Source organism: Hemiscyllium ocellatum, chromosome 17 (assembly GCF_020745735.1).
Source record: "Hemiscyllium ocellatum isolate sHemOce1 chromosome 17, sHemOce1.pat.X.cur, whole genome shotgun sequence".
Taxonomy (NCBI): Eukaryota; Metazoa; Chordata; class Chondrichthyes; order Orectolobiformes; family Hemiscylliidae; genus Hemiscyllium; species Hemiscyllium ocellatum.
In genome coordinates this window covers 29,533,926-29,546,228 of record NC_083417.1, presented here as the reverse complement: position 1 = coordinate 29,546,228, position 12,303 = coordinate 29,533,926, and the positions used below count along the sequence as shown (strand labels likewise).

The 12,303-nt window shown below is 38.2% G+C and overlaps 1 protein-coding gene across 3 annotated transcripts in view; it reads right to left on the bottom strand.

Annotated features, from left to right (window-relative positions):
• piezo1 (piezo-type mechanosensitive ion channel component 1) overlaps nt 1-12,303 on the bottom strand; it is a 339,923-nt gene that overhangs the window by 21,989 nt on the left and 305,631 nt on the right. For all 3 annotated transcript variants that reach the window (XM_060838027.1, XM_060838028.1, XM_060838029.1), the window contains 5 exons: nt 10,105-10,252; nt 9,098-9,312; nt 6,228-6,386; nt 5,817-5,964; nt 3,368-3,556 (listed from right to left, as the gene is read on the bottom strand). In XM_060838027.1, the coding sequence (XP_060694010.1) occupies nt 3,368-3,556; nt 5,817-5,964; nt 6,228-6,386; nt 9,098-9,312; nt 10,105-10,252 (859 nt within the window). The remainder of the gene's footprint in view (nt 1-3,367; nt 3,557-5,816; nt 5,965-6,227; nt 6,387-9,097; nt 9,313-10,104; nt 10,253-12,303) is intronic.

The following is a 12,303-nucleotide window of genomic DNA, read 5'->3' as shown; positions in this document are numbered from 1 at the left end:
AGAATATAAAAGCAGATGTACTTCTGACACTTTATAAGACTCTGGTCAGACCACTTGGAGAGTATTGTGAGCAATCTTTGGCCTCAGAGCTCAGGAAGGACATACTGACTGTGGAGTGGGTCCAGAGGAGGTTCGTGAGAATGATCCCAGGAATGAAAAGCTTAACATATGATGAGGAAAATTTGAGGATTCTGGGAGTATACTCATTGGATTTTTGAAGGATGAGGCGGGGATCTGGTTGAAACTTACAGAATACTGAACGGCCTAGACAGAGTGGATGTTGGGAAGATATTTCCATTGGCTAGAGATACGAAGATCCGAGGGCACAGCTTTAGAATAAAGAGAAGACCCTTTAGAATGGAGGTAAGAACAAACTTCTTAAGCTAGAGAGTGGCGAATCAGTACAAATATTAGGTGTAGATTATTGATTGCCACAAAAGCTGTGGAGATCAGGTCATTGAGTATATTTAAAACAGAGATAGATAAGTTCTTGATTGCCTAGGGGATCAAAGGCTATAGCAAGAAAGTGGGAAAGTGAAAAACCTATCAGCCATGATCCAATGGCGGAGCAGACTCTATGGAGCAAATGGCCTAATTTCTGCTCCTATGGTCTTAAGTAACTCACCAAGCCTGGAGTTTGAACATTTTGCAGCGTCACCACAATTTGAGAACCAACCATCTTTTAATAATTTGTACCAATAATGGTCACTACTGGGAGTTCAATTTTTGGTGGAAGAGGAGACAGAAGAGGAAGTGAAGAAATCTGGTTCTAGAAATTCCAGGAGAGAGGGCACTATTGCTCATGGAAGAGAAGTTGATTGACTGGTTAGAAGCCCATTCTGTGACAACAAAATGCTGTTGATAGGCCAAAGAGAGTCCTGGTGGGACTTCTACCTTTCTCCAAGAAGAGAAGTCACCCTCAGGAGCTGCTGGCCAATCAGAGTGGTTGGCAATTCCAGCAGTCTGGCAGTTTCAGAACACCATAACGTGTACTGCCAGGACCGTAGGCAGGAAGGGAGGACTCATGGATGCCTTGGTTGGGCCAGATGCACTCTTCAATGATAGCAACTGATTCCTTTCTACCAATTCAAACATATTGAACAAGAAAGTTGAATGCCAATTATACTATGGCATGGGCAGCATGATATTGGGGTCACTTTATTTAAAATGATGGGACCTCAATGCACTTCCCTGCTTATATCCACAAAATATGCCTCCCTATCCAAAACATTGCTGGATATTATATGCCTCACCAGACACGTTGAGATCATTGCAGTAACTTTGAATCCAAATGAATCTGCACAAAATGTGCAGCTGATTATTGCTCAGGGTACCCTACATAAACGTGTCAAAAAGATCCACAAGAGACTGAGATTTTTCACACTCCCTGTGCAAACAACGCGTGTAAAGAAATAGTAAAAAATAGAACATAGAACGTTACTGCACAATACAGGCCCATGGGCCATCGAAGTTGTGCCGACCAGTGGAACCAATCTGAAGCCTATCTAACCTACACCTAATATTTGTACAATATCTAATTGCTCGATTTCTGAACCTGCAATGACCCTTTTTAGCAATGATTACTCATACATTTTCTGTATTCATATTATTATTAAAAAAAAGCCTTTCTTTACTTCCATGTTTCAGAAATGTGGCTAATCTGAAATGTAAAGGTGGCCTTCTACAGGTTTATAAAACCATAAGGGGCATGGATAGAATTAATCACGAAGGTCTTTTCCCCAGGGTAGGGTTCAAAACTAGAGGATATAGTTTTAAGGTGAGGGGGAAAGACTTGAAAAGGACCTAAGCGGTAATGTTTTCACACTGAGGGTGGTGTGATTATGGAATGAGCCAGCAAGAGGAAAGTGGTGGATGCAGGTACAGTTACAACATTTAAAAGACATTTGGGCAGGTATTTGGATAGGAAAGGTTTAGAGGGACATGGGCAAATGCAGCAAAATGGGACTAGTTCGGTTTAGGAAACCTGGTTGGCGTGGATAAGTTGGCTGAATGGCCTGTTCCTGTGTTGTTTGACTCTATGACTATAAATTTACAAATGTTCTTGGTTTTCCCTTCGGGGATCTGACAGGACAAGTGCAAAACAAACAGTGGCTGATTTAAAAAAAAGAAATCCCTTGAGCTTTCCTCCAGAATTTGTGTGAAATATTTCCAGATAAGTGGAGGAATACCTGGAAAGAGTAACAAGATGTGTTCCAAATGGGATTGGCTGGGTTTTTACAGAGTCTGGCTGACCCAAGAGGCCTTTACAATTGTGGGAGAATCCAATGTAAAAAGCACAGGTGAGAAACCCATCTCAGCAAGACCATTTGAAATTAGTGTCAAGTTAAACCGGCACCAATTTTTAATGTTTCAAGTGACATAACCAGCACTGTACAAGTCACAAAACTATTGAAATATCATTCTTTGTGAATTAAAGATATGGTCTATTTAAGTGTCATGATCTCAAGTTATTTCATCCCCCTGTCCTTTAGAAATTGGGGAGGGGGTAGAAAATGAGCTAACAGCTCTGGGTGTGCTTTGATGGGCTCTCTGGTGTAGCTTAGAAAGAAAAAAAATTAATCATTTGTTCCTGCAATTTCAATGAATTTCATTGTTGTTTTCACCTCAAGGATTGTTATATCATTGAGAGGATTAAAAATCTTTGAAAGGGTTTCATGCATGAGTCTGGTCAGTATGAATGAGAGCTCTCTAAAATTGTTAGAAGTTTACCTTTCTTAATCTGAAGTTAACCCATAGTGAATACTAGGCAAGTAATTGTGGACTGTATGACGGTTGTGGGGAGCTTTCTCATAAGTAATATAGACTGGCAATAATGGTACTAACAAAGAACTAGAAAGAAGTTTACTACAAGTACTGTTAGCTGGGGAGATGAACAGTGCAAGGAAACTTGACAACTATAACTTTGTTGAAAGATTAAGCTGAGAACAGGATCAATCATTTTTCTTATTCCAGCTTTCCAATAGTATTAGCATCACTGCTGGTAATGAGTGTTTTGTTTTGGCTTATAAAGAACAGATTAGCTTTTAGGGAGCTGGCTCACCTCACTACTGCTATAGTTGTTCAGTACAGACAAAATGAGGCTCGATGTACTACATGCAGCATGACAGGACAGACCTATAGGTGTCTGAAGGCCTAATTCAAAGGTCTTCTTGGAGAAAACCCAAGGACATATATCTCTGTCATCAAGGGGAATAAGAAAAATATCTACATACAACTAGATGGGTAGCCAACACGGACAATGTGAGCCTTTGTCATGAATACAATGTGGAAAATTTAGAACAGACTTTCCTTAAATGCTGAAGCCAGTTATGACAAGTTGTCACAGTGTTTAATAATAAATAATTACCTGATAGCCACCAAGTTTGACTGTTACAGTCACGTCTACTGGATGATTCACCACGCCAACTACTGATCTGACCAATGACATGAAAAGAAGGGGAAACCAGATAATGCAGATGAGGAAAAGAATGATGAGGCCTCCCATTCCATACTTCACAATTTTCTTCTTCTTCTGACCCTTGGGCTGTGGATATCTCTATAAAGACATAATCATAACTGCCCGTTGGAAACAGCTTCGCAGGGGTTTAAAAATATGTGTATTAATAAAATGCTGTGGCAGAATCTATTTAGACATTCTATCAGCAGAATTAATAGCTCAAAGTTTTTTGCCACATTAATGATGAGGTTAATACACTGAATATTGTGCATGAGGAATGCAACAGCATTTCAGATATGTGACGAATGAAGAAATCAAAAAGTTGTTTCTCCAGTACACCACCATTTTGTCAGCATCATTCTCATGGTTCCCTCTTTAAACGTATTGAGTATTGTAGTTATTCATCTGGAATATTATACTTGGCACAGAAATTTCAGCTACACCATTTCAATACCTTTTATATCACCCTTTTGCTCGAGTAAGACGTTCCAAGGTCCTTCACAAGAATTTTATAGAACAACATTTCAAATAACCTTGTAACCATGCTATAAATGTTAGGTAGTGCCAATCAACCTCTCTGCCACAGAATATTAACAATGACAAGGACAGTGCTTTATCTCTTCAGATTTTGTTCCTTTCTCTCTCATTCCAAAATCTTCCCTCTCTTTATTAGTCTGTCCTTACTCAGTTTTAATATTGAGCAGGGCAAACTTCCATTTCCTACACAGTTAACTTTGAACTGTAATTTTCAGAACCTGTCAATCTGATTGGTTAAGACGGCACACAGTCGCTTCACATCAAACATTCAGCAACATGAAGGACAAAATATATTCAACATTAAAAGGGCCAGGAGAAATGTAAGTACCAGTGAGAACCATTCATTGGTCTGTATCAGAAAATACTTGGTCCTTATGGATGTCCCTATCATAATGCAAAAAAAAAATTAAAACTAATTATTATTTAGTAACATATGGGTTCTCAGAATGTCAGATGTTGATAATTAACTTGCATGTATTTCTGTTTCCGCAGTGATTTTTTTCACAACAGTCCTTGAGAGCTTCCTTGGCAGCACAAATCGGTTCTTGTTTATCTTAGGATATTTTATGACATAGTAAAGTAGACCATTGTGCATTAAGTTTTATTAGAAATTTCTGGACTGAGGTTTTTTTAAAACTTAGGGGAAAAACACATCATGAAGAGGGAGAGACTTTTTCTTTTAAGCACTTTACTGACAAGTGCCTGTACATTTGATGTTTGCATTCTGCTTTCTCCTACAGTCTTGGTTACCATTCTCAGTTACAATATAGTTCATGGCAAGTCAATCCTGAGAATCAACCATTTAACCAAGCAAAGCTCTTGTTTCTTCTAAATTAACTCCTGCATTAAAGCATCTAGGGGGTGTCTGGAATAGACCGAATGATGCAATGTCCCACTAACCTTCATGGTAAATAACTGCTGGAAGTTCATACTTATTTAAATTTACTTCTTGTTTTATTTATTTTATCTCTGCTCCTATTTTCTGCCCTTATTTTGAAGTAACAGGTTGAATGTACCGTATCTATTTGTAGTGAAAGTCAAAAGTCACCATAGTCCCAGAATCTGCTCTCTCAGCAGAGAAGGATGACTGGTGGTGAGTTTAACCTGACAGTCACCAAGCTTCAGGTGAGTTTCAGAAACCAAGGCATTCATGAATATTGTACTTTTAAAGTCTGAGAAAATTGTTATAATAAAAACACTCATTGTGTGCGATATCAACAGTTTCAAAACTTGGATTTTTGTTCATAGTTGGTTATTATTAAACCATTCATTATCAAATGTTGGGACATAATTTGGTAGCGTAAAACATTTGGACACTGATTGTAGAATGAAAGAAAGACTTGCATTTATATAACACCTTCATGACCACAATTCATCCAAAATACTTTACTGTCAATGAAATGCATCATTTGTAAAAGTGTAGCCACAGTTGCAATGTAGAATTATGGTAGTTAATTTGCCCAAGCTCAGAGTGCAATAGGATGAATGATGATCAGACAACTTGTTTTGCAATATTGATTGAGAGATAAATACTGGTCAAGATAGCAGAAAAACCTCACAGTCCTCATTCAAAATAGTAGCATGAGATCTCAAGTGTTCACCTGAAAGAGCAGACAGTGCCTTAGTTTAAAGCCTTATCCAAAAGACAAAACTTCTGACAGTGTAACTTGCCTCAGTATGTAAAAATGCTGTCTACCCATTTCAAGACTTTGCATAGTTTACTAAAACAGAACGCTTGCTGTAATTAAACAGTATTTTACTTCTATACAACTGAATTAAAATTACAATTAACAAGGTCGTTTATCATCATCAGAATAAATACCTTTTCTGTCTCACGGCTACACTTGATAATAAATATGTTAGCGTAGATGTCTTCAACACACATCCAGCTTGAGAGAGAAAGTGTAGTGTCTGTGCAAACCCAGTCCATTACAGCACGAAGTTCCACCAAAAATGGCACAAGACGGAATCTAAAATAAGACATCTTTTTAAAAATGGGGCTATCCAGAAAATGACAACAAATGTTGAACAAACACATGGCTAATGAATTAAAAATGCAGCTACTTGTTAAATTATCAATATAACAGAAGGACTCAGCTCACTGTCTACCTGCAATTGTACTTATACATCCCAACTGATCTATAAAATTCAAAAATGTTGGAGTGTATTGGGAGTTAAATAAAAATACATGGACAATAATTTATAGATTACAAAGCTAACCGTCCCTACTTACCCTTGAAAAAGAAAAAGGTTCAGATGATTGTATTTCTTTGTGAGGAAATTACCAAGGATGCGAGTTGGGTAGCCACAGCGGATCTGGTATGCTGATAAACCAAAATAGATGCATTTCACAAAATACCAGAGCTGTGCCACTGTGTTCTGGTTAAACATTCTGGTTAAAAAAAAGATACATACAATAAACAAAAAAGTTAGGTGTCTGATTACTGCACTAAACAATTAACTGAACAAATCATGAAGCTACAGATACTTGCATGATCATACTAAAACATTTTTTGGCAATGTGACAACAACAGATTGTGTAGGATATAACCACTTTAAGGAAATACTTCATTGACAATTTGATATGACTAAAATACTTAATATAACTATCATGCCCACTGATCTTTGTCACTTCACCTCTGATGCTTTCAAATAGTGCTTCTTATTTACAAGAAGTCAACTAGTTCCAAATTTATATCAGTCAGTCAAGCTTCATTGAAATGTTGAAGTAGTTATAATGTTAGTGTGTCAGATTATCTTGATTTTCAAAAACCCTTTGCCAAGTGCCAGAAGAACCTGTTTTTGAGGTTGAATCATTTGGGATTGGCAGCCAGCCTTTGGGTTCTTTCTCATAAAAGTAGTTTCTAATAATAATGGTTCAGTGTGACAAGTGAACGTTAGTGGGATTCTGTCACAATCAATGTTACTGATGTTCTTCATTTTTAACAATGATCTAGATGAAGTCCATGGGCGACTTGTCCATATGCCCAGACAAAGATACATGGGGCCGTAACGATCTGAGATGAGAAATATAGAATGGTGGTAACTCTAAATCTTTTTGCGGAATGGAACCATGTTTAGCAGATGCGTTTTGATATAAATGATGGGGATGGGGAGCAACAGCGTATACACCATGTAGAGTCACACCCTGAGCAGTAGAATGACCTATGTGTGGTAGTGCACATACCATTAAAGGTTCATGGACACCGCTGTCAGCTTCAGGATTATTCAGTTCAAAACAACCAAAAATAAATCCTATTCTTGTATGAGACCTTGGATTGATCATTTCTAGAATACAATGTTTATTTTTCTTTTCGTCACATGATGGATAATCTAGAGTCACTTCTAAAGCTCAACAAGTCATTAGGATTCATTCAGAACCTATTCACAAGTGGGGATAATTTCTTCTCACCTACTTTACCCAGATTTATCATGATTCTGAAAACTTCTATCAGATCTCCTCTCTAAGGAGAAAATTCCCAAACTTTCCAACATATCCTCACAATTGAGGTTAAACTATTCTGTGGATCTTACTACATTCACTCCAATGTGTTCACATCATCCTTGTAGTGTAGTGCCAAAATTATAACAATATTCCAGCTGAGGTCCAACAAGTCTCTTGTATCAGTTCAACACTACCTCCTTATTCTTGTACTCTCAGCTCCTATTAATAAAACCCAATATACCATATGGTGTATTAACTGCTCTCTCCACCTATCCTGTCACAATCGAGAGTTATGCATATTTATGCCCTGGTCCCTCAACTCCTCTTTAGAATCAAAACCATCATTTCATGTTGTCTGTACATGTTCTTCCTTGCAAAATGCATAACCTCTCACTTCTCCACATTGAAATTCATCCACCACCTATCTGCCACTCCACCAACTTATCCAAATCTTTTTGGAGTTCTACACTATCCTCCTTACAGTTTACAATGCTTCCAAGTTTTGCATCATCTGCAAACTTTGAAATTTTCACCTGCACACCAAGATTCAGTTCATTAACCTATGTCAAAAAAAGACTACAAACCTACTTCCAGCATGAAAAATACACATTGCCCATTACTGTTTCCTATCAATCACCTCAATTTTGTATTCATGTCGCTGCTGTTTCTTTTATTCAATGAGCTGTAACGTTTCTCAAGCCTGTTATGTGATGCCGTACAGAATGCCCTTTGTTACCTTTTTAAAAACTCCAGCAAGTTACTCAAATATGATTTTGCCTTTAGAAATCCATGCTTTACACAGAGGGTGGTTCACATTTGAATGAACCTCCTGAGGAACTGGTGGATGTGGGTACAATTGCAACATTTACAAGGCATTTGGATAAGTACATGAATAGGAAAGGTTTGGATGGATATGGGCCAGGAGCAGGCAGGTGCGACTGGCTTAGTTAGAGGTTATGTTTGGCATGGTCTGGTTGGACCAAAGGGTTTGTTTCCGTGTTGTATGACTGTAAGGTGCAAAAGTTTAATTTATATAAGAATATCTACAGATTTGTTGCAAAAGGGAACTGGATGAGTTCCTAAAATTTGACAATATATATGCAATATAAGTTACTGGGAAATGCACATTATAGCATGAGCTTAGAGAAAAAAAATTCACAGATTTCCCTAAACTATCCCAAAACTTTTCACCTTTTCTGTCTTTCTTTGGAAATTGCACAACTTAGTGGACATGGAATTGGATAACAGTTTTCAGGAATTCTACAATCTCAATATGGACAAGCTCAATGGACCCGCTGGACAATAACATAGATACGTATTTTACATCAAGTGTACATGTAACAATAAAGAGCTTTCATTTTATATTGTTTAATTAGCTATTTAAGATTAAGTCTGAAAGGTAACCAATTAAAAGAAGTACAATTATAAGTACCACATGGTGACAATCAAATGTTTAAATAATCCAAGAACTGAAATTTGTATCTTTGCATTTATGGAGTTATTCTAAACAATTGAGTTTTTGTTTCTATGAGTATGGTAGCAATTTGAACTAACATTGTTAGCACTCATAAACAAGCCAAACAATCCCCAACAGATTTGATTTTAATTTCTCCTGATTTATTTCCTTCCAATCTCTATTCAGCACTCTTATTACTTACCGCTCAGTGACTGCAGGTAATATGAAGAACATCCAGAAATGTATTCCAAAAACAAGGATTATCTGGAAAATGAGCTTTCCTAGTACAGTTTTGCGCAGATATAATGCACGGTCTATTACCATCGTGGAGAACTGAATAAGAACCATTACCAGGAAAGCCTCGGGAACTTGATCATCAGACAGTGTTGATGCAATATCAGCAGCTGCTGAATGTTTCTATTTGGGGAAAAAAAGACTTCAGTGCATTAAAAAAAATTAGAGCATAGCCGCTAAAGATATTAATGACTCATTGCATTACCAGACTAAGAACTAATCCAGTGCATTCAAACAACAAAGCTTCATGAATAGATTGTAGAAATGCTCTTAATTTCTAGCCTCTCTATATGAAAAACATGAATTGCTGTGTGACTATAATGTCTGGGGCAAAAAATAAGCTTCAAGTATTAAAATCTTGGTTATAGCAAACCTAGATTTCAGGACCTCGAAGCTACCATTGGAACGCAAGAAAACATTTTGTCAACATTTATTGAATGAAAATTAGTTAATCTTTTAAAAAGGCTATTGTAAAATTGCAAGAATGAATAAGCTTAATTAAAAATTATTTTCTTGGTTAAACAGCGATTATAAAGTGCATGAAATCCAAACACTATTTTAACTTTATCTTATGGCTTGGTGAATTTGGTCAGTGATTGCTGGGTCAGCTGACCATGATGGGGATTCAGGAGAAAACCAAAGATTAGGTAGGACAAATAAAAAGGAAATTATAACCAAAAATTAAGGTTTCCTGATTCCAATCAAAAAAGGTTTGCTGCAAATGCAGACCTAAATGCTGTTAGGTATGACTAAAACTAACCTCCATTTGTCAATTTTTTTAATGATGGTGCCGATTAAGAATGTTCACACGTGAACAGTAACCACCAGAGTAAAACTTGGACAGGAATCAATGGGACAAAACTAGACAAAAAGAAAAGTGTTTGCATATTAACAATTTAAAGGTTTGGTACTTACCCCAAACGCCCAGAATCCAAAGATAATGATCACAAAGTCTATTACATCGGCTAGAAACATGAGAGCGTAGACATCAGTTGCTGCACGATATTTTGTATGGACAATGTCATAGAAATAGCTGTGCAGGGGCCTGTAAATACTTTGAACCCTGGTAACATCAAAATGTAGCCTTAGTTTACAACAGCAAGGAAGTTGCCAAACAATTTTAAAGACTTTTTTTTTCCCCCACTGTTTCCACGTTTATAATCATCTAGAATTATTCAATCATATAACATGGAAGGTGGGCATGAATGTCATAGTTGTCCATATAGCATCTCAACCAGCCCCATTCACTCACTCTTTTCCCTACAGGCCTCCAGATTTTTTATCCTGACATAATTGTTCAATTTAATTTTGATAGTCACAGTTGACCCTGCCTCCACCACACTCTTAGGCAATGCAATTCAAATTCTAACAATGAACTGTGTAAAAATGATTTTCCTCGTGTTGCTACTGGTTCTTTCACGAATCACGTTAAATCAGCACCCTCTGCTTCTTGATCCTCCCATCAATGGGAATAGTTTGTCCATGCCACTCATAGCTTTAAAAATATCTATCAAATTATCTTTGAAATTATTTTCTAATCAACAGATGGGACTTGAACCCGGGCCCCTCTGGGCTGGGCTAGGGACACTACCACTGCGCCACAAGAGGACCCAATCATCTCTCAACCTGTCTAAAAACAACCCCCAACACCTGTTTCTCCAATCCATCTTGTAATTAAAGCATTATCGTCATCAATCTTTGCTGCACTCTGTCTAGAGACTTCACATCCTCCCTACAGTGTGGTACCCAGAATTGAACATAACAGGTCGCATTTATTTGAGATGATGGGGGTCTTATCTGCTGTTCTGAACAGTTGATGGAAGACCTGCCTCACATCCTGTTGGGAACTTAACTGGGGTGTGGAGGGCCTTCCTCAAGAGCAAAAATATACAGGAGCACAGGCAGAGGCCAATATGCACTTATCCCGTCTTCGTTCAGGATTGTCAAGGCAATAGATGAGTGACGGTGGGATGGAGGTTGCAGTGGACAGGGCTGGGGGCAGAGATCATTAGATTAGATTAGATTAGACTTACAGTGTGGAAACAGGCCCTTCGGCCCAACAAGTCCACACCGACCCGCCGAAGCGCAACCCACCCATACCCCTACATTTACCCCTTACCTAACACTACGGGCAATTTAGCATGGCCAATTCACCTGACCCGCACATCTTTGGACTGTGGGAGGAAACCGGAGCACCCGGAGGAAACCCACGCAGACACGGGGAGAACGTGCAAACTCCACACAGTCTGTCACCTGAGTCGGGAAATGAACCCGGGTCTCAGGCGCTGTGAGGCAGCAGTGCTAACCACCGTGCCGCCCACCAGTAGGAAGATCAGGGGTTGGTTCTTAGTGTAGCCTTCCCTTCCTGATGCCAGGGCCCTACAGCATGTCCCAAGTGCCCCTGAGTGAAGTCCCCCATTCCACTATATACACAGACACATACAAACCGTTTCAGGTTTCCTGCATGGCAAGTCACTTGATTACTTCTGGCTGAATAAGGACAATAAATGACAATTAAATTTCTCCAGATATTCCAGTTAAGCCAAAACCAATGACAAAGGTTCACCAAAATCTTGTGGCTTTTCTACTCAGCACCTCAGGATAGTGCATTCTCAACCTACAGCATCACCTTCAAGGATTTCTATTCATGTACCCTTGGGTTCTTTTGCTCTGATACCTTTCATATTATAACCTTGATTTTACATTGTCTTTCCTCTCAAAATCTCCTACTTCAAAATCTCTGTATTAACCTCTTCACAGTTCACAATACTTCATGCTCTGCATTCCCAGGTCAAAGCTATTAATTAGTTCAAGAAAGTAATGGTCGTAATTCTGACCCCTGGAGAACCAATATATGCCTTGCTCCAGTTATAGAATCAATTGTTCACCATGCTCTCAGTTTTCTGTTGTAAACATGACATCTTTTATTTTTTTATTTTGGACTGTGGACTAAAAAAAGATATTGCCTTAAATCAAGGAGACTGTGCAAAGACATGGCTGTAATTTTTTTTAAAAAAATCATGTTTACTGGAGCACGTTGTCAGTTGTACTCAATACAGTCTTTTCCTGGACCAGCAAGGCTAAATCCCTACACCATGAAGCTGATGGGTCCTG